Source organism: Ctenopharyngodon idella, chromosome 4, assembly GCF_019924925.1.
Source record: "Ctenopharyngodon idella isolate HZGC_01 chromosome 4, HZGC01, whole genome shotgun sequence".
Classification (NCBI taxonomy): Eukaryota; Metazoa; Chordata; class Actinopteri; order Cypriniformes; family Xenocyprididae; genus Ctenopharyngodon; species Ctenopharyngodon idella.
The window spans coordinates 5337299-5360106 of record NC_067223.1 but is presented as its reverse complement, the minus strand read 5'-3'; the positions used below and the strand labels follow the sequence as shown (position 1 = coordinate 5360106).

Sequence of the window (22808 nt, the reverse complement as noted above, 5' to 3'; positions counted from 1 at the left end):
TAAAAAAAAACAGCCTGAAGGTGCTGCGAGTCTGCGACAGATAGTAGCTACTTGCAGCGAGTGCATCAAAAATACTGCTATGTCTAGAGGTCTGTTTGTAGGTTCACATAAGCTCCAGTTTAAAATAGTGTGGTAGGAGCGGCAGCCACAGGTTCATTTGTGTTGAGCACCGGTCTCCTTCATTAAGTACTGTACATATGATTCACAGTGGCACTAAATCAACACCTGTCACATCTTTCACATCAATCAAAGCAGCTTTCAGGAAGAAATGGCTATGTCAACTCTTTCAGATGATATACACTCCTCTCTTTTTTCTTTCACACAGGTCTGCTAGGTGTGCTGGGTGTGTGTGCTACGTTGCTGCAGTTATGCGCTGGCTGTCCTTCAGAGTGTGTGTGTAATTCACTGGAAGCTAACTGCAGTGGGCGGAGTCTAATATCTGTGCCCGCTCTCACTTCTCTCCCGGAGGGCACACATACCCTCTTTCTGGCCAATAACCGCCTCTCCTCCCTGCCCGTCATGGCCTTCGCCAATATGAGCACCCTTGAGAGCCTCGACCTGTCCAACAACTATCTGGACAACCTGCCTTCCAGACTGTTCCGTGAGCTGAGTAACCTGAGCGATTTGAGTTTGCGTAACAACAGCCTAACAGTTTTGGATCGTGAGTTATTTCGTGGCTTGACCCAGCTGCGGAGGCTGGATCTGTCTCTGAACGGCTTGGCCACTGTGCCGCTGGGCCTGCTGGATGAGCTGCAGGGGCTGACCTGGCTCTCCTTGGCTGGAAACAGACTTCACGCCCTGGAGAGAGCCACATTTGAGCCTCTCGTCAACCTTCAGCACCTGGAGCTGGGCATGAACCCCTGGGAGTGTGACTGCAACCTGAGAGACTTCAAACACTGGATGGAGTGGCTAATATACCGAGGTGAGGGTTGTGTGTGCGTAGAGTTTTTATTCTCTACAGGTGTAAAAACACGTAATTTGAGCAATAAGTCACATGAGGCTGTATGTTACTGGGATTTTACCATAAGTAAGGCTTGTTCTTTGGCACAATCCAAAGTGGACTGCCTAAATTAACGCCTTTAACGATGGTAAAATTACTGTCTTCAGTGACTTATTGCGCCTATAAAGTGGTGACAACAGCAGTATGATAATAGACATCAGTGTTCAATAAATAATTAAACCTATTAATATTTAAAATCTGAATAAATTTATTCTTTAGTCAAGTAATATATTTCAACAGAGCAAATTACTGCATTGCATTAAAATTGCATGTGCAATCATGTGAAGTGTATGTTTATTGGCATTTTACAAGGGCTTTAAACCACTGAGAATTTTAGAAAATTATCTGTTTTAAAAGGAGGTTTATTAAGACTCTTAACAGAAGGAGCTGTAACCTAATGTTAAGTGCATGTACCCCAGACTTATTGTAGGATATTTACCCACTCTCTCCCTAATAATTTCCTGTCTATCTTTTCTCTGCTACTGGCAATGAAAAATGGCAAAACCCCAAAAATCATTGTAAAGCATAGCTTCTTTTTCTTCGTACCTCTCGTTTTCTATTTTTTTTCTGTCTGTCTCAATCCTTCTACTCTGAGTCAGAGAAACTCATTTAATTCTATTTCAGAGCAGCTTTGAGAGGGAGGGGGATTTGAAACAGACATAAGAGGCTGAGTCACAAAGCTTTTAGTGTGTGAGAAAGAGACTCCAGTCATGGTGGGCTCTGAGTCTCTTGCTTTGTTCCAAAACCTAGTGAGCTGCCTAGAGAGGCAGCATTTAAAGCATCAAAATCACTCTTATGACATGAAGGTAGGTATCTTACTTATGCTACCTTTTAAAATACTTTGTTTTAACCAAATTCTCAGGCAGCATCACGCTTTTTTTTTTTCATGGAGATCCCATGATGCAACAAACTTAATGAGAAAATCCAAGATAATGGATGAGACGGGAAATGTTAAAAATAATATTATATACAGTGTTGGGGTAACGCATTACAAGTAACGCAAGTTATGTAATTAGATTACTTTTTTCAAGTAACTAGTAAAGTAACACATTACTTTTAAATTTACAAGAAAATATCGGAGTTACTTTTTCAAATAAGTAACGCAAGTTACTTCGTCCTCCCATTTATTGACTGACATTTCTAATATCCCCATGTTGAGAGAGTAAGGTGCAGAGGAGTTGTGTGCGGTATTGTAGTTCTAAACTAATTGTACACAATGCATTTACTCATGTCACTTGCACAAAAACAGATTTAGTATTACTCAAAATGAATAAAAACTGTGAAATGCAAACTCAGAATATTATGCAAACCTGCAATAATTAATATGTTAAATTACACAAATATACTTTATTTAATCTCACTTTATTAACCAATGTATTTACTGCTGACCTTCGATGATTTAATTCAACCACACTAATAAGCAAAAATTACTTTAGATAAACATCACATTTATGTTTCATTTTTGTTTTTAATGCTGAAGTAAGTGTTAAACTTTCTTCTCCTGTGTCCTATTCTTCTGCAATCCAGAATGGCAGCACAGCGGAAAGGTTTGTTTGAGCTGTGCCCTCTACTATACAGGTGTGAATTTGCATTTCCCTCAGCCTGAGGCTTATTCATTTCACTTTTGGTGTGCCAAGCAAGCCCAGCCCAGATGAGAAAAAGTAACACAAAAGTAACATAACACATTACTTTCCATAAAAAGTAACTAAGTAACACAATTAGTTACTTTTTTTAGGGAGTAATGCAATATTTTAATGCATTACTTTTACAAGTAACGTTCCCCAACACTGATTATATATCATTCGGTAATTAAAAATATTCATAAAAAAAATAGATCAGTGTGATGAAAAAAATAATATATTTTACCCAATATTTGTGTGTACTGTGCATTTTATCCATACTGGATTATTGCACCATTCGTGAGATGCCAATTACCAACTATTTTAAAATCAAGTGCAAGTCAACTACTCTGTGCAGAATTATATTTGTGTGGCAGCTTATGTAGAGCACTCCAAATTAGTCAATTATGAGGTTCCATGACAGTTAGCATGCTGCCTTAGAAGGCAGCTGCCTATGTAGGCAGTAGGCAGCATGGCAAATCACTAGGTTTTGGAACAGAGCTTCTGTATGCATGTCAGGCTTATTAATTATACACCAGCTGCCACGATTTCTCTCATACAAACGCACACGCAAATTGAAGTGGGCTTCTGACCCTCCTAGCTGTGCGGTGCTATTTTGGAGAGCTTGAAGCAGCCATTTAAATTCATTAGAGGTGACTATTGTTTACCTCATAGAGATAAAATTTTGATTTCTTTTTCTCTATTGCTTTCTGTCGTAGGCGGCTATGTCGATGCTGTTGAGTGTACGCTTCCGAAGGACTTAAGGGGCCGTGACATCAGGGGTGTTCCTGTGGAGATGTTCAACTACTGTCTGCAATTGGAGGATGAGAATGGGGGCGGGGCTGGGAGCACGAAAGGTGGATCTCCACCATGTTTTCGAGGGACAGCCACTCCATCGTCCGAAGGTGCAGTGGTGCGTACGGAGGCGGAGCTACCAGACTGTGTGAAGCAGCGTTATCGGCCGGTCAGTGTTCGCAGGGCGATCGGTACAGTAGTGATCGCTGGTGTGGTCTGTGGAATCGTGTGTATTATGATGGTAGCTGCCGCAGCATACGGCTGCATTTATGCCTCTCTAATGGCAAAATACCAGCGAGAGCTAAAGAAGAGGCAGCCGTTGATGGGTGACGCAGAGGCAGAAGGCGACCAGGAGGAAAAACAGATCTCATCAGTTGCATAGGGGAGTGGGCGAGAGGGGTCAGAGTTCAGAGGTCAGCCACAAATATAAAGAACCCTTTACTTGTTGAGCTGCACATTTGATGATCATTTAGCTGCCCAGCGGAGGATTCATAATCCCCGTTTCCTTTTTCTCTGTCCTTCCTGAGACCCTCTCTGACTCTCAGACTTACACTTTACTCAATCTCTAAACTTTGGCCTATGACCTTTGACTTATTTGCCCCCGGACAAGAGGGACCACTCAGCACTTTAGAACTCCCCCACCCTCCCCCAATGTTGAGAGGATCTCAGCAGAGGAGGTGTGGATGCAACTGTTCCCAGTTCTGAACCCTGATGTTTCTAGAGGATCACGTGCTGTCATTAGCATTTGCCTCTGTAGCAACCTAGCTATCGATCCAAACCTACAATCATAACTCTAACCCCCAACACTAATCCCAACCCCAATCCTAGACCTTTAACTCTAATCCCAACCCTCCCAACACTAATCCAAACACCCAACTCTAACCTACCCTTCAATACTAATCCTAAACCTTGCCATAAAACTCTATCACTTATCCAACCATCACCTCTAACACTGTGTCTACACCGTGTGGGCATGTGTAAGTGACACATTACACCAAATGCCAATAACACTCATTAAAATCGATGCTGTCTACAGTGGTTGCATTCCAATGCACTGTTGTTACAGTTACAGACCATAAACGGATGCCCCAATTTCTGACATATTATATGCGCTTGCTCTACTTCCAACAAAAGGACAAATTGATTTGGAACGTTCACTTTGAAATCTCCAATGTAGACAGCTTCAAACCATTGCAGCATCTGTGTAGACATGGTGTAATCTTAAACTTCTAACTCTGCTCCCAAACCTGCAACACAATCCTTACCCTTACCATGAATCCATCATTAATCTGAACCCCCAACCCTAAGCCTCCATCATTAATCCTAACCCCCAACTCTAACCTTAAATCTCCATCACTAATCTGAACCTCCAACTCTAACCCTAAACCTCCATCACTAATCCTAACCCACAACTCTAACCCAAAGTCTCTAACACTTATTTAAACCCCCAGCTCTAAACCATAAACACTAATCCCTACTGTTACCATAAACCTCCATCACTAATATGAACCCCCAACTCTAAACCTCCTGCCATCACTAATCCAAACAACTCTTACCCTAAACCTTCAACTCTTATCCAAACCCTAAAATTAAATCCCCAATACCCTAATTGTTACCCTTATCCCTACCCCAGTGTGAACTGGACATCATAACCCCCACATATCATATTTGAAATATTCCCACTTTATTTATCAGCTATAATATATGCTATACAATGTGACGTGACCCCAGTTTTATGTTTTTAAGTGTGAGGTTTGTCCTTTGTATTGTGTGATAATTTGTGTTGATAACATTGTTTTGTTTGTTTACGGTTTGTTGTTTCTCCATGGTCATCTCTAGAGGTCAGACGTGTTTTTGTAAGACTAGAAGAATCCAGCCCTGGTGTCTATCGTGAAGTGTCTTGAAGTATTTGTGAAGTGCTAATGTAGAGCAGGCTGAGGACTCTGTTGATGTTAGTGGAGGGTGGCTGATTTTGGCTATTGGAACTGTTAATTACACCTTGATGGCTTAAAGAAGCACAGTGGCCCTACAGGATAGCTACCCTCTAAACAAAAACAGAAAGACAATAGATGAGAAGGAAAAAACCTTACCTTTATTAAGATAGACTTTTCTGTGCAATATAAATCAATGTCTTTGTTGATTTGTTGTTTAATTCTGGACTAGAATGTCATAGCTGATTTAGTCTGATCTTTTCTCTTGGGCTGGCGGTGGAGGAGAATCGATTGCGTCTGTGTGATCAATTTTCTGCTCGTGGACCAATTTGCATAATCTGCTTTTCCTTGAGGGCAGAAGTTGGTTAGACTAAATAATTCAGATAAATTTGACTTGGGCTTTCAGAAGCCCACAGATATTATCAATTTAAGCTTTTCTGCGGCAAACAGCCTCAGCAACTGGACGAAGAAAGGTAAAGAAAGACCGTCAGAAACTAGCTGCACACTGTTAATGTGAACCAGCATATGTTTTCCCTCAGTATTATTGAAAATTTAGAATCAGATTATAATGTTGCTAATAATGTCAAGAGTACCGTCATCATTGGGTGTTTTGCACAATGCTGCCATCTATAGGAAGGATGAGCAGTAGGCACAAGGGTGTGGAGCAAACATCACACCACCTCATCCGGATTTAGGAAATGCTCTTCCGCTGTAACTATAGCAACAATTTCTCCCACACACTATTCATTACTAATGCAAATTACTGGTTAGGTTGCTGGCAAAAAGTTGTAAATCAAAGTACAACTAATTTGTGTGTTAATACCCACACCAGCAGTTAAGCGTCTCTGACTTTTGTTTGTGTTAATGATATTTGCAGCCATATGCTGAGTATATATAAGTACAGATATACATTTATTCAAAAGTATGTTGAATATATGTATATATTTTAATCTGTGTCTTACAAATTATTTATGAACAATAACATGATTGCAAAAATTGAGTATACTTTTCCCTGTGTTTCCTGTGCAAGCTCCTTTTGTAGACGAACTCCTAAAAATTCTCCGTCAGAGAATTCAGAGAAAACTCATTAATTATTAATAAGAGGAGTTTTGTCTAATGGTTGCGGTCTCTCTTGCCATTACTGTTCATTTAGCTCTTATTTTATACAGCATGTGTCATGGGCCTGTACTCTGCACGGGGCGACAAAACACATATCCTCTGTTATGGAGAAAAAAAAAATGAAAAAGACAAAAGCACTTTTGCCACTGGTGGACTAATACTCTCCTGTTAAATTGCACTTATTGCGAATAATCTCAAAAGTGAGCACATGCTTGTTTATTGACTGTCAGCAAATACATCAGTAAATATGAAGGGCGGTTTATAAATGAGCAATGACTCAGCTGGGGTGTGTTTACTCTCTGTCCTGGCCTTACATATAAGAGCAGGACACCACACACACTTCACTACACACCCTTGCTAAATAAAAGCTTTGTAAATCCCATTGGATGGATGAAAGGAAAGGATTTGCCCATTTGACTGAGCTACAAGCATCTTCAAGATCTTTATGAAGTTCTGGTTTAATATCTTATAGCTTATTGATGTGACCCTTTCTTCACTTGACCTTTTTTCTAAGACTGATATGAGATCCTTCTTTATATTTTCGCTTGATAAAAATCAGTTTGAAATATTTGATTTGTGATCTGTGATTATAATTCTGTGTTAAAAATGAATAAAGAATGTATTTCCGTAAACGTTGAAGTGTAAGATTCAGCAAGCACTCACACACAGTTTGCTTAAAGTCAAATAATAAAATATGCTTCTTCAGATTCACAAAAAATGGAGAGAGATCCAGATTAAAAATCTGAAATGGATGAATAAATGAAGGAGTTAAGCGGTGGCTGATTAGCATAGCACAATTAGCCCCTGCTGGTAGATAATGTAACTTCACCATTATGGTGGCATAAAACATCATTTTCCATTGATTGCCATTCAAAATAACCATGTATTCCTCCTGAAATGCAAGAAAATGCAAGGAACATAAATTGCAAAATCAAAATCATATTACAGTAGACAATAGCTTTGCCTATGACTTTTTTTTTTTGAAGGCTCTACAAGCTTGAAATGGATTTTCAGAGCATATGCTATTTAAAAGAAAGAGAATGCTAGCACATAACTTATCCCAACTTTCTGTCCAGTGACTTCCTGCACTTTCATTTTTTTTCCTTTTCATGAATGCATTAATACAGTACAAGTCATCAATTATGTGTGTCTGTGTGAGTACAGAGAAAATAGCAAGGAGGAAAAGAGATGTTCATGTGGAGGTGAACTCCATACATGGTTGCACATCCAAACATGGGCACATGTGCTCACTCACATACTTAAAATGGACAAAAATAATAGCAACTCGATGGGTGGCCTTTCATCAGCACAGACTAATATAATAGAAAAAAAAAAGATTAAAAGATAAGAATAAACAACGAAGATCATACCTCCAGCAACTGCTGTCTTTTTGTTCACAGAGACTGTAACAGACGTGACAGCAATCACAAACCTGCCATCCACTGCAGGGAAAGAAAAAAACAGTGAGCACAATACACTCAATAGGATGTAAAGTCTTAGTCTTTTGATATAGACTGCAGGGTGCAGACTACCTCGTGTGCTGTCCTCTGTGGGAACGTAGTATAAAAAGCGGCCAGCTGGATTCTCTGCTGCACGCCGATACCAAACAGGGAAATGGTCCAGAGTAAAAATATTCTCCTTATCGGATGGAGATAAGAATTTTCTGCAAAGAAACCATCAAAAAGAGATTTATATTTTATTATATATATATACTTATGTATGTTTATTATATACATTAATTTGGTTAACATCTGCTCAGTGATTTATGTATAGCCACATAACTAATGTTTATTCTAATAATACCACTTTCTGTTTGCATACTGATAAAAGTTATGTGATGCACTGTGGGAGTGGGTGGCCTTAAAGGTATAGTTCACCCAAAAATGAAAATTCTGTCATCATTTACTCACCCTCACGTTGTTCCAAACCCGTATGAAAACAAAATAATATATTTTGAAGAATATGGGTAACCAAACAGTTGATGGAACCCATTGACTTCCATAGTCAGCGTGGTCCCATCAACTGTTTGGTTACCGACATTCTTCAAAAAAATCTTGTTTTGTGTTCAGCAGAAGAAAGAAGTTCATACAGGTTTGGAACAACTTGAGGATGAGTAAATGATGACAGAATTTTCATTTTTGTGTGAACTATCCCTTTAGGAAAACCCATGACATTGCAGATGTGGTCTACGCCGTTGAGTCGTGATACGGCACTCTTGATTAAAGGTACTCACTTTGCCACACGTTTCTCTACTCCGATATATCTTATCATCCTCATGAGGCCTGAGCGTGTGCCCAGGAACGCCGTCTCCACACCCGCATCAATACTGCACAACGGAGACATGACAAAGAATGAGAAAGGTCACGGCCGAGCACGTATTTCACTAATGAAACTTGTCTGTGCGTGGGTGGGAAACTGTACCCGGAGGCGTTGAGCAGCAGTGCAGTCCAGTAGGCTTCCATAGGAGCTGTGACCACTGCGTCAAACAGAGTCTGCTGCAGGAGTCTTTCATCACCTGAAGAACAGAACGAAACTGCAGATATCATCAATCATCATTCAGATCAAATGTGTTTAATTGCATACGAAAGTGGTGATGCTGTACAGAGAATAATAGTTACAAAGATAAGAGATGATTTACTTGTGCAAGTAATTGTTTAGCTATGTGCCAAAACCTTGTAAGTGGCCAGTATGAAACACTACACAGGCAACAAGTATAGGATGTGACATTAGCATGTTGCTAACAGTGTGTTATTCTAATAAGCATACAAATACACACTTTAATATTCCGTAAAATAATGTTTTTAATTACAATTAACAATTATTATTGATATTTTACAATAAAGAAAGAAATATGTATTCATTTAATTTCATACCACGCAGCTTACTAGGTCACTATTGACACTGTTCTCTGCATTTAACCCATGCAGTTAGTGCACACATTAGGAATAGTGAGTAGCGAACACACACACACAGAGCAGTGGGCAGCCATTTTGTGGCGCCCAGGGAGCACTTAGGCTGAATCCCAAATGGCACCCTAAACCCTCACGGTCTTCCTCTGAGTCCGCACTTTTGTGACGTAATGCCGCTTTGACTGCCGGGCTCGTAGCTCGCAAACTTGCGGGCTCAGCTGAAGCGCGCGTCGAGGGCGCATAGCAGCCACAAAGGGGGCGCTCGCGAGCACCCTTCTGAAACCTAAAATGATGAATGGGACACCCTACGGTCTCGTGGACTTAACAGACACGTGTACGCAGCAGCCATTGTAAGTCCACAAGACCGAAAGTGCATAGAAGTGTGCCATTTTGGATTCAGCCTTAGGTGCCTTGCTCAAGGGCACCTCAGTCATTTCCTGCCGGTATTGAGAATCGAACCCGCAACCTTTGGGTTACCAATCTTACTCTAACCGTTAAGCCATAGCTGCTCACTCTTTTGTAATTCTACATGAATAATGATACAAGTAAAGATTTAAATGCTACGTTAAAACTTCGAGTCTAGTGTCTAAAAGCGTCTAGAGGCAGAACTTACACTCCAGGTCTGGTTCTTTCCCTGTCAGATATCGAACCACGGCCTGAAACTGCGTCAATTTGCGGTGATGTGGATCGATGTCTGTCTCGCAGTATGTCCTGAAATGTCAAAAAACGTTCAATCAGAATATATCAAATCATTTCAGATGTCAAAAACAGCCTATTCTAGTTGTTAGCCTTAGCTAACACCCACCATTCATTAGCAATAGTGACATCAGATGCTGTCAGGTCATGTAGGCCTGTAAATAGAAAAACAACACAGTTGAGAGGATTTATAAATGAACGCAGTAAATAGAGACAGGCAAATTATATTTATTTTCCAGGTAATCATTTGAAAAATTTTACCCTCTTCAATTGAAACATTTCCGATGAAAACATTCTTCCCGTGACCTTTGGTAAGTACAATCCCAAGGCTAAAAACATAGACACACAATATTAAACACATATCCAATAGTCTCGTATTTCGTAGAATTGAAATATACACTCAGCATATTTTAGACTCACCTGAATGGAGTTTCATTGATGGTGGTGTAAAAATATTCATTTTTCAGGAAGACAACTCTCTTCTGAGAAGGGAAGACGTCGGCATGTGAGTATGATAGTCACGGCTAGGTTATTATGGGATAAAAATGAATGAATCAAACTAAAGTGATATTATAAGAAGCAAATTAAAGGACAAAATCAACTCACTCCTTTATCTACTGTTGCTCTGACATCCAGAGAGAGTGTCCCACTTTCCCCTCTTACCATTGCTGTTCTCAACTAGAGGATCAACACACACAAACACCTTGAAGCAATTGATCTAAAAATGGCATGATGAGTATGTGTGTGAATGTTTATTTATATATGTGTGTGTTGTTCCACTCACTGCATCTTCTGTATCTTCCCACTCCACCTCTGACAGATCCACACTGTTATAGTTAGGCTTTGGCCTCAGCTTCTTACCATCTTTATACTAACAAAGTATAGAAAACATCAACTTTAATGTAATACAAAACTAATAGCACAGTGTAATCAACTCTTAAAGACAATAGATAAAAGGTGTTGGTTAAGGTGTAAGATCTCAGGAATATTGTGGAGCTCACCAGAGGTCGAAGGTCAGGATGAGAGAGTATATAACCATTATTAGTGTTTAAGAATGCATAGCCGTGAACTCCCAGCTGAAACGGCAAAGAAATCAAAATAACAAATCATTCAGTAAAATCATATATTCAGTCAGCAGTTTAAACAATCTCTGTATGCAGTAATCTGCATGGATACAGTCTGCCCTGTGAATGAAAAGACCTTAGATGTGATCAGTGTTATTGTGAACAGAGGACTGATGACATTATGAAGGCACCTTGTATCGAGGAGCCAATCTCATGAGCTCTTTTAAAGGGACATCGGTGCCAACCACACCAAGGAGGATACCGTGAGACAGCTACACACAAAGAGAAAGAACAAAATCAAAATTATGAACAATAAAAATCAAGTTAATTCAAGAGGGGGTGCATTTTGAAAACTTGGTGAGGCAGAATTATCATCATGCAACAGGCTTTAAACATCACATGAACAAACAGGAAAACTGGTCTCATCGCATTCGCTTGTTGTACAAAGTGTTAACAGCATGCAGTATGAACTAACAGCGATATCTATGGACTTTTAAGGTAATCAGCTAACCTAGTTTATTGCCATTTTATTCAATTTTAATATCCTAAATGAGAAGAAATCTTTAAGATATCAATCTGCATATGCGATGGCAATCGGTTATGCTCATCTTTGGTAGCTCCTTTGAAGGCACCTCAAGTAAAACAGCTCGATATTTAATAAAGCACATCTGGACCAGAAGCTATGCAACTTCTTCAATATATGAATCATAGTTTTTTGATTAAATTCAAAAGCAATTTTTGCAAATTCAAAATGATTCACTTAGAATCGTGAATAAAATGCATTTAATTGATTTATTTATTACTTTCTCTGTGTCTTGCCCTGCTGTCAAGGACATATCAGTCATTGATTAGTTCAGTCGGGTTAGGCCAACCGCATTCCCGCGCTCTTATTTATCAGTCATGTCGTCACGTGAGAAAGCCGTTAATAAGGAAGCGCCGAGGGAGCGTGTTATTTACACACCATCGCCCTTTTTAGGTACAAAAATCTGGGTCATATATTCAAATTGTAGCGGAATAATTTGGACAAATATGTTAAGACTGTTGAATAGTGTATATTTAATGTTTTCGTTGGATTATATAAGAGTTTATGTTAGTTTTATAAACAGGGATGTGACGAACTCCCTCCCAGTATGGTGTTTATTATAGTTCGCAATATCACGAACTCCCAGTGTAGTTTAACTGAAAAAAGCTACATGAATTGTTATGTAACATAATAAATTACGGTGAGCATTTTTATTCATCTCAGTTATTCGAAATTTCGAATCACTGTATACACATTCGTCCAGTGCCCTTCCTGCAGGTTACAGCGGTAGCCAGGAGGAGGAGACAAATTGCATTTTTTTCTTTTTTTCTTTTTCAGTTTAAATTTTTTAATAATTCCGTCAACCGAGTCGTTCAAAAACAAGTCATTGTTATTATTTCTATTATTTATTTAAACATTATTTATTCCTTATCTTTTCTTTATTTGGGACTGGTCTTTTTATTATGACAACAATAGTAAAAGCCTAAATAATGTCCTTGTGTCATTTCAATTATGTATGTAATTATTAATTATTAGGTCTAATTATGTAGGCTATAAGCCATTTTTACACATTCATAATTCTTCCGCCCCTTTCTATGCTTGTTGAATGAGACTTAGTTACACGATGAACTGGAAAACAGAGATGTTTCTGTCCAGACTTTTTTTGTGGAGCTGCATTTCAGGAGTCATTTCTGAAAAAGCTGAAGGAGCTTTTAAGTTTGTTTTTGGCAACTCACTGTTTCTTCTTTCTTGCTGAACACAGGCATGGCCACAGAGGTCATCAACAGCAAACTCTCAGCCTGTGTGTTAAAAAGCTGAAAGACGAGAAAGAGGGAGAGAGACAACACAGACTGAACTAACGGTAAATCCCAGCCAGGCCTGTGAAGTGAATGAAACCCTGAATGAGACCGTAGGATGCTTCCATTAAGAGCAGGTGCTTCACTGGTAGGTGGAATCAGTTCCTTATTGTTCTACCTTGCAAAGGCAAAATATGGCAACCCTGTACAATACAGGTGCACTAAGAATTAATTCATGCTTAATTAATGCACAGATAATCTTGAGTTAAAGTATGACTCATGAAGAACTAAACCATTCATTAATGATTGGTGAGTCATACATTAGCAACTAATAAAGAGTCACCCAAAATAAAGTGTTACCCAAAATACAGTAACTACGCCAACACTGAAACTGAGAAAAATGGCTTCAGAGTTTTTTGAATGAATTGATATCAATTTTCCCACTCTGTTCTCTCTAAATTTGAGCACAGTTGACCAAACCTATCTGTCACAAGACAGACCTGATTTCAGTCATAACTCAGTTTTGACCAGATGTGTAGTTACTGTCTATATTGCATTATTTGCATGGCGTCTAAAGTCATTGGCATCTACAGAATTCTGAAGAAACGCTTGTAGGTTTCCACAGAATTCAAAAATATTCAAAGCATTCAAATCTTCCACATTCAAATTTGCCGTCTTGGCTCCATGTAAGACACATATCATATTTAAATCCCCATAATTAGCACAGAAGATGTCTGTAGCTCCTTTGTGAGCTATTTTGCCTGAAAAGCCTCTGTATCATAAATATAAGACTTGTTAATCACCCATTAGGAAAGACAAATTGCATTCATAACAAATTAACAAAACGGCACAATCACATTTAGACCTGAATTCCTGTTGCTTTTGACTGAAAATCCACTAGACATTCGATGAGGACTTTGATTAAATTAAAAACTTCACAGAGATCAGAATTTCTAAATAAAACTAAAATATATCTAAAAGAGAAGCTATGAACTCTAAACTGCAAGAACACATGAGCTACTGCATTTGGATGTATACAGGATTTCTGCGGAGAACGAAAGAATTTACCTCAGCTGTATTGGGTAGCTGGAATGGGATGACAGGAAATAATAACAGACATAATGAAGTAACAGACATAACAGATCACATTCGGAATCAGATAATAAAATCATGAGAGGTTCGAGATTAATGAAGGCAAAAATGATCAGTATGAAGGTTTGGGAGAATATGCAACATCAACTTGTGTGTACAATACCGACTTCTGCAAAAAAGAGAGGGTGAACGAGATAAGGTAAGCAGCTCACCACACTGTCCATGTAAGCCTCTGTCCAGATGATGTCATGATCATGGTTGATGACCATTGGCCTGCTCAGCACATGAAGATATTCCATCACATTCTCCTGTACATCCGCCAGAGTAGAGATATGGGTGTAGTAACCTAATTACAAGCACACAAAAACAACGGTAATGTGAAAATGTTATTTATTTATCTATTACCAGCAGAGGGCATAGATGTCACAATATTTAATTGACAATTATATTAGAACGGGTCATGGAAAAGCATGGAAATATCAAGAATTTTTAAAATTGTGATTTCCAAACTTGGAAAAGACAGGGAAATTAAAAATAATAATAATAATAATAATTTCTATTGTCATTATAATTTTGTTCAGGTGTAAAATATTTAATTGGCTTGAAACTGTCCTTTGTTGTTAGTGTTGTTATTGTTAACTCAAAATAAAACTATTAAAAATCATTATCAGTAATTGAAATAAAGCTGAAATAAAGTAAAATCTAAATATTAGATGAAAAAAAAAAAACCTTAAAAATACTTAAACGAAAATTAGAAATGTTGCCTTGCCTATTAAATTGAATAAGTTCAAGTTGAAGTACTAAAATTACTAAAACTAAAATAAAATTAATTAAAGACACAAAAATAATAATAAAAATGACAAAACATGCAACAAAATTACAAAAATTAAAATGTAAACTGAAAATATAAAAATAGAAGTTAATTTAAAATAGTAATACATACTATAATGATATATATATATATATATATACAACTAAAATATATACAGTATTGCGATTTTTTTTTTTTTTTTATTCTGTAACACATGACTGGAAGGGTTAGGGTAATGGAAATTGAAACTATTGTGCTCACAAAGACATTTGCATTATAAATACTGTACAAGTGCCCACATCACACATTTTCTGTACAACTAATGGAACTCACTAGCTCAGGTAGTTTCCCACAGTGCTCTGCTTTAATTGCAGTAGATCTCACCTTTATTGTTGCAGGCAATCCATTTGACATTGTCAGCAAATGTTAGCTCTCGTCCAATTAGATATGTGAACACGCGCACCTGTTTGATAGCGTATTATGTTATCAGATTATGCACACAGGTAAAGCATGTATCCATAGTGACTCTTTTTTTGTTTGTGCGCGTTTGGTACCTTGCGGTCTGGCCAGTTGAACTCCTCAAACACCTTCTGGAAATCCTCCATGGCTCCATCAGTAATCAACATGATTGCCTGGTTACATAAACTACCCCTGCCTTCTGCTGCTGCCTACGCACACACAGACTTTTGATATATCCATATTTCTATATGGATATACATCCCTCAAACACTAACACACTCACCTCGTTCAGGATCTTGAAGGACTCTTTCATGGCTTTCTTCACCTTTCCTTCACCTTTTACCTGCAACTCCTCCACCAAAAGTTTGAAGTGCTAGAAATGTATGAATGCAGCAAATATTAAAATCTCAACTGGCAAGTGAATTCACTGCTCTGTGCAAGCAGAGAAAAGGTTACCTCACGGTTATCCAAGTCGGCCTGTACCAGAGTGCCTTTAAAACAGGGCTCTACATACCGGACATAATCACTGTACTGGAAAGAGAGAAAATATGAACTGTTATTGAAGATAATAACTCTTCTAATGCTTTAAGTCTGGTTTGGTTTGGAAATCTGGTATAGATTTCTGTTCTTACTGCAATGACGTTGACAAAGTCGTTTTCACCGAGTGTGTCTAGAATGGTGTTGATGGTGTGTTTAGCAATAGTGAGCCTCAAACCCTTCATACTGCCGCTGATGTCCACAGCAATGATGATGTCTTTGGGGGACGTGGCTGCCTGGATGTACCTGAGGAAGAGATAAAAACAGAGGTGTTCTCTTAATTTTAAAGTCCCCCTGTAGTCAATAATTTTATCTCATACAACACATCTTTGATCACCAAAATTACCACTTTTTTTCCTTTGAAATAAAAAAATCTTAATGCCTTAAAATAGCTTAAATGTAACTCTACACCCTTGCTTCATTTAGCATACGTGGAAATCAGAATGGTAATGCGTTTTATGTATTACTCTCTACAAGGTCGGACACATAACGGTAATTAATATGATTAGCCTTTTGCTCAACTATGTTATCAAACAGCTAATAATGCGTTGCTAATGTTACACAATGTTCCCGTTCGCCATCTCAGTCTGCCTTCTGAAAATCAGTATCCTTAGAAATGCTTTGAACAACTTAGAACATTAATGGAGAAAGGCATATAGTTCATCATAACATCGTAATATACATCATGTAATTCACCCGCTATATTGCTAAATGTACCCTGATATTTCATATCAACAGAAAAATATAACCTGGCTTCTCTTAAGACCCCCTGCTTCGCAGCATAGATAATGATATGCTAAAGACTGCCCCACATGTTGACGGGATTGGTTACAACATATTGTGACCAAGCGTGCCACACGAAGTACTGAAAAGTGAAGCAAAAGTTGCTCGATTGCCCCCAGGTGGCTGGATGCAGTATAGGTCATAAACCTCGCCCTCTCCATGTAATGTAATGGGACATGAGACAAACTAAACAGTTAAATTACACGTAAAAAATTTTTTTCCAAAGATGGTTTCTGTCATTTTAGGCAGTTTTTATCACGCTGATGTTAGTTAAAGTGTTTGTTCTTTAAATCAATTTGTTTTTAGTTAGTTATTTGATGTTATAAAAATGGGTTTTGACGTCATGATGAGAGAGACAGCTGAAATTGACAGCTTCTCTGAGCGAAGTAGTCACTGAAGCACCAACAGACTTTTTTCTGGATCTTCGGGAGAAGATTGGAGCTTTAACTTTAATTTCTAAATTTCCAGAACTGTTTATTTCACACCGACATAATGAGTTGTTCTGCTTTATTAACCGATTCTGCGGGAGTTTGGGCGGGACTTTGATATCGCGGCTCAACTTCGCGCTCACTACTGTGCAGACTCGGGCTCCAAGTTCACTATGCGCAGACTCGAGACTTAAGATGTCAGCGGCATATTAGCACACTGGCGGCCTTACTTACTACAATGGAAGAAAGTGATTGTGCGTCATCCATATTTTTTTACAGTCTATGTTTGTGACGTAGAGAACAAGGGTTGTCTTTGGGTCACTGCAGTTTTAAGGAGAAAATACTCAGCAATGGTGTTGACTTATGAATTTCCACATGGTTTGTCTTAAAGCATATTAAAAACACCACATAGACATATAGACGACATTAAAAACTTGATTTTCACTTTGTCATCCATTTTGTCACCATCCGAGAGGAGTGTTTTTAAAGGACTTTATGAAATTCTTACAAGCTCAGATCAGTGTTGTTAACTAAAACTATTAAAAATCGTTAATTGAAACTAAGCTGAAAATAAAATCCAATATTTGATAAAAAACCTAAACAAGATTAGAAATGTTGCCCTGGCAATAAATGAAATAAGTTTTAAGTTGAAGTACTAAAATGACTAAAACTAAAGCTAAATAGAAATATTAAAAAACTAAAACTAATAAAGATGACAAAAAATGACTAAAATGAAAATATATACTAAAATAATACTAAAATAACTCATATGGCCATTGACAAACAGTCAAGACCTTTCACAGTAATAATTCCTCAACCGGATAACAGAGTGTGAAATCTCATCTGCGTAATGTTCTGAGAGGAGGAAATAATGAGATCACAATAAGAAAGTGAGAGAGAGACTGAAACTTGAGACTGAACATTACAGCAATAGTCCAGTATACACATTTTTAATTAGCTTACTTGTGGTTATTTAACTTACTCGTGTCGCAGAACTACTCAGATTACATATACACAGCAAGTGATTGCTGTAGCTGTTCAGATATAGGAACGTAACACAATACAGCATGTCTGTACTTTGCGTTCATTACTGCTAAAGAGATTGTGTGCATTAGCTGTAATAGTGTTAGTCCTGGCAGAAGGTGTTTAAGGAAACTGGGCAGATGAAGCAGTCAGTCACGGAAAGGAAGCAAGATTAAAATCTTTCACTGAGATCAGACCTGCTGCTCCTTGACCCTGGACTGCGGCCACATCACTAATCTTGATGTTGCCTTGAGTCTTTGATGGTTAGGAGAGGTGAAAAACTTGAACTTCTGTCATGAGCGTCACGTTTTTAAGATGGTGTGTCAGGTTAAAAATAATTCAACATTTAAAGTTATCAAACAGCTAATAATGTGTTGCTAATGTTCCCGTTCGCCATCTCAGAGCCAGACAGCTGCCTTCTAAAAATCAGTATCCTTAGAAATGCTTTGAACATCTTAGAGTGTCATTGGAGAAAGGCATATAGTTCATCATAACATCGTAATATACATCATATACATAATTTACCTGCTATATTGCCAAATGTACCTGATTTTTCATATCAACAGAAAAATATACCGCGATAACCTGGCTTCTCTTGAGACTCCCCTGCTTCGCAGCATAGTTAATGATGTGCTAAAGACCACCCCACACATTGACGGGATTGGTTACAACATGTTTGTGATGTAGAGAACAAGGGCGATTTCAAACCGCGTTTTTTAAACTGTCTTTGGATCACTGCAATTTTAAGGAGAAAATACTCAGCAATGGTGTTGACTTATGAATTTCCACATGGTTTGTCTTAAAGCATATTAAAAATACCACATGGACATATAAACAACATTAAAAACTTGATTTTCACCACAGGGGGACTTTAAATGTAGGATACTTTGTCATACCGTTCGAGAGGAGTGTTTTTAAAGGAATTTTTGAAATGCTTACAAGCTCAGATCAGTGTTGTTAACTAAAACTAAGACCCCTACATTTTGTTTCATTCTTTTGCACTACATTCAGCTGCCATTCACACGTCCCACTGACTAGTTGATATTGAAGTGTTCACACTGCTGTTCAAAAGGTTGGGGTCTGTAAGATTTTTTTTTTGTATGAAGTCTCTATAAGGCTGCATTTATTTGATAGAAATGCAGAAAAAGCATTTAAAATAACTGTTTTCTATTTTATATATTGTAAAATGTCATTTATTTCTGTTATGGCAAAGCTGAATTTTTAGCATCATTATTCCAGTCTTCAGTGTCACATGATCCTTCAGAAATCATTCTAATATGCTGATTCGCTGCTTAAGAAACATTTCTTCTTATTATTATCAATGTTAAAAATGGTTGTGCTGCTTAATATCTTTGTTAAAAACCATGATAAATTTCTTTAGGGAAAGTATTGTTCCAAAGAGCAGCTTTTATTTGAAATAGAAATGTTTTGTTACAATGTACAGTAAATGTCTTTAGTGTCATTTTTGATCAGTTTAATGCATCCTTGCTGAATAAAAGTATTAATTTCTTACAAAAACTGACCCCAAACTGGACACTATTGTAGTTTTATACAGTACATCCACACACATTCAAAGACTCACCAGTTGCGATTCCTGGCATCAAAAGTGACAACTCCATTTTCATCAGGTGTCCACTTGATACCTTAAAAAGCATATTATTGAATATGTTTACTGTCTCCTCCATGAGAGAGAGAGAGAGAGAGAGAGAGAGAGAGAGAGAGAGAAGGATTTCTGTGCTCATATGCATGTAAGATCTGGGAGTTTATCGGTTTGGTTACTGTGTCAATACTGTGATGACATTATGATGAATGAGAGAGGCAGAGAGAAGAGCCTGAGTCATTGTCACCACAAATTACACCAGTAATTCTGTGTCAATCAGACTCCCAGCTCTCTGTCCTGTGTCTGAATGAGCAAAACTGCGTGTTCATTAACCTGCAATAGTGCATTTGAAGGGGTAAGGCTTTTGATGATTACCGGGATAAAGTCTGAAAAATCCAGTTGAACTGCCGAAGTACTGCCAGGTTAGAGTCGGGTCCTTCTCAAAGTTACTGATAAATACGTCATTCAGAGCTTCTGACATAAACACTCCGTTCAGAATATCAGGATCTGAGAGACAGAGAGAGATCTGCTATATCTTCAGTTTCTAATCAGGGATGAAAATGCACTTTGTCACTTGTGTCTTACCTTTGTTATAGACATTGGTGGGCACTTGTATGACACTCTGCTGAGTATTGACAGGCAGATTGTTGAAGTGTTCATTCTCCTCCAGAGGAAATTCACCTCCCAGCTCTACATTGTTCCCATCCTCGTCCACTGTGTTAATCATCATGGAATTGTAGTAGTCAAACTGCAGAAGAACAAGTGGAAATAATTGAATACAGACTGAGGGATGAACAGGAGAATAAGGGGAAGGATGGAAGGATGGATAGCTCACCTCTAATGTGGCATTATATTCATGATAGAAATCTGCATCCTCTGCTATCTCTGCCATTCTCTATATAAAACACACATAAAAATAATTCAGGAGTTTGCCTTCTTATTGATCATCCAGATATTAAAAAACAACAAATAAATAAATATTTTTTTTTTTCATAGTATGAATTTTATGTATTTTATAATTGTTTAGAATTATACATCATCACTACAATATACTGATTTCTCAGACCTTGACCGACTTCATCTTCCTGCCCAGCATGTTCTCCATTTCTTCAGCAAATTCCCTCACCATCTTTAAACCATCCACTTCCACCATCTTGACAATAGGCTCCACATCTTGATATTTCTACGCACAGATGTGCACACACACACACACACACACACACACACACACACACACACACACACACGCGTTGGGTTTTCATGTTTTATGGGGACTTTCCATAGACACAATGATTTTTATACTGTACAAACTGTATATTCTATCCCGTAACCCTAAATACAACCCTCAAAGAAAACTTTCTTCATTTTTACATTTTCAAAAAAAAAAAAAAAAAAAAAACACCATTTAGTATGATTAATAAGCTGTTTTCCTCATGGGGACCAAAAAAAAATTTCTCCACAAGGTCAAAAATTTCTGGTATAAAATTTCACTAAATTTGTGGGAACATTTTGTCCCCGTAAAGCATGGTTTGAAGCAAAGAAAAGGCCAAGCTCTAGATCAGAGCTCAGTATCAGAGGCCACTGAGAGCAGAATCTCAATGAGTCTATTGGCCATTGGAACAGGAGGTCAGGCAGGGATAATCCACCTCCACAAAACACTGTAAAAGTACCAGGCTTTATTCTGAGATTAGATTAGACAAACAAAAACAAAAAAGAGGGAAGGAATAGAGGGAGGAGGAGATGCAGCAGTCTGGGAAGGTTAATCCTCTTCCTGCCTCACTGTTCAAGCACATCCTGCTGTTGTGCTGCACTAATAAAGGCCCTTAAGGTGAAAGAACACCTACATATTCAGGTCAGATATAAAACGGTCGTTATAGAGTATTTCTGGTAGGCAGATGGGCTGCTCGTAGGCTGGCACCGGGTCTGTGGTTAACAGTACAAAGTAGTGTTAATTAGAGTGTAGTGTGAATTCAGACAGATGCCTGACAACTGGACACAGCTGCATATGACATTTACCAGCAGTTAGACACATTGCTAATGTAGTGATTTACGGATTAAACCTGCTTCCTTTGCAGAATATCAGACAATATCAGATATGTCCCTGATTGCTTTGATTTTAGGATTGAAAATGAGGGGTTAAAGTCAGATTTTCAGGAATTATCTATTATCATGAGTAAAAAGAAATATAACTGCAGTGCTAAACAGTAGAAGAGTCAGAATTACTCATTCTTTTATGGTCACAAGACAAACCTTCTGTAAGAGTTGGGCACCTGAGTATCTGTTTGACAAGGCCAAAATCTGTTTTCCAAAGACGTTGGCCCACTGTTGAACCCTGTTCAAAACAAACAAAAAGCATTAGACATTAAATATTCCTTTTGTTGCATTTTATTTAAAGGGTTAGTTCACCCAAAAATGAAATTTCTGTCATTAATTACTCACCCTCATGTCATTCCACACCCGTAAGACCTTCATTCATCTTCGGAACACAAATTAAGATATATTTGATGAAATCCAAGAGTTTTTTTTTTTTTAATCAATAGAAATGACATTTCTACATCAGAACGCCAGCTCATTATTGGCCGGCTCCTGCGTCAGCATCACATGTATGCGTCGTGCTGCTCACGTGAACAGGCGTCAGCCAATACTGAGTCGGCGTTCTGACGTAGAACCTGGAAGCACTGAACGCAAACAGCATAGGAGAATTACAGGGAAGAGATGAATTTGTTGAATAAAGTCATTATTTTTGTTTTGTTTTTGCACACAAAAAGTATTCTCGTTGCTTCATAACATTAAGGTTGAACCACTGCAGTCAAGTCGACTATTTTAACAATGTTTTTACTGCTTTTCTGGACCTTGAATGTGGTCATTTCATTGCTTTCTATTGAGGATAAAAAACCTCTTGGATTTCATCAAAAATATCTTAATTTGTGTTCCGAAGATGAACGAAGGTCTTGCAGGTTTGGAACGACATGAGGGTGAGTAATTAATGACAGAAATTTCATTTTTGGGTGAACTAACCCTTTAAGCAATATGAAAACCCAGTGTTCAACAGCATGTGAGCATGATATACATTTTAAAATGGATCTTAAAATAAATATCAAGTAACTGACATTTCAGACAATAA

At 38.0% G+C, this 22808-nt stretch overlaps 2 protein-coding genes across 5 annotated transcripts in view; one reads left to right on the top strand and one right to left on the bottom strand.

Annotated features, from left to right (window-relative positions):
• lrtm2a (leucine-rich repeats and transmembrane domains 2a) overlaps window positions 1-7096 on the top strand; it is a 31541-nt gene extending 24445 nt beyond the window's left edge. For 3 of the 4 annotated variants that reach the window (XM_051892306.1, XM_051892305.1, XM_051892307.1), the window contains 3 exons: window positions 326-922; window positions 2528-2578; window positions 3339-7096. In XM_051892306.1, the coding sequence (XP_051748266.1) occupies window positions 326-922; window positions 2528-2578; window positions 3339-3796 (1106 nt within the window). In that variant the 3' untranslated portion in view covers window positions 3797-7096. The remainder of the gene's footprint in view (window positions 1-325; window positions 923-2527; window positions 2579-3338) is intronic. The other variant, XM_051892308.1, reaches the window with a different exon arrangement.
• The window catches only part of cacna2d4a (calcium channel, voltage-dependent, alpha 2/delta subunit 4a), a 46964-nt gene that overhangs the window by 22902 nt on the left and 1254 nt on the right, over window positions 1-22808 (bottom strand). The window contains exons 2-27 of the mRNA XM_051892222.1: window positions 21935-22016; window positions 20751-20867; window positions 20520-20579; window positions 20270-20432; window positions 20060-20191; window positions 19667-19727; window positions 15946-16096; window positions 15770-15844; window positions 15597-15686; window positions 15409-15522; window positions 15239-15317; window positions 14256-14389; window positions 14020-14037; window positions 12892-12969; window positions 11325-11405; window positions 11071-11145; window positions 10854-10940; window positions 10676-10747; window positions 10490-10551; window positions 10331-10398; window positions 10179-10224; window positions 9987-10084; window positions 8886-8979; window positions 8698-8790; window positions 7997-8127; window positions 7835-7906 (exon numbers count right to left, since the gene is read on the bottom strand). Coding sequence (XP_051748182.1) covers window positions 7835-7906; window positions 7997-8127; window positions 8698-8790; window positions 8886-8979; window positions 9987-10084; window positions 10179-10224; window positions 10331-10398; window positions 10490-10551; window positions 10676-10747; window positions 10854-10940; window positions 11071-11145; window positions 11325-11405; window positions 12892-12969; window positions 14020-14037; window positions 14256-14389; window positions 15239-15317; window positions 15409-15522; window positions 15597-15686; window positions 15770-15844; window positions 15946-16096; window positions 19667-19727; window positions 20060-20191; window positions 20270-20432; window positions 20520-20579; window positions 20751-20867; window positions 21935-22016 — 2333 coding nt within the window. The remainder of the gene's footprint in view (window positions 1-7834; window positions 7907-7996; window positions 8128-8697; window positions 8791-8885; window positions 8980-9986; window positions 10085-10178; window positions 10225-10330; window positions 10399-10489; window positions 10552-10675; window positions 10748-10853; window positions 10941-11070; window positions 11146-11324; window positions 11406-12891; window positions 12970-14019; window positions 14038-14255; window positions 14390-15238; window positions 15318-15408; window positions 15523-15596; window positions 15687-15769; window positions 15845-15945; window positions 16097-19666; window positions 19728-20059; window positions 20192-20269; window positions 20433-20519; window positions 20580-20750; window positions 20868-21934; window positions 22017-22808) is intronic.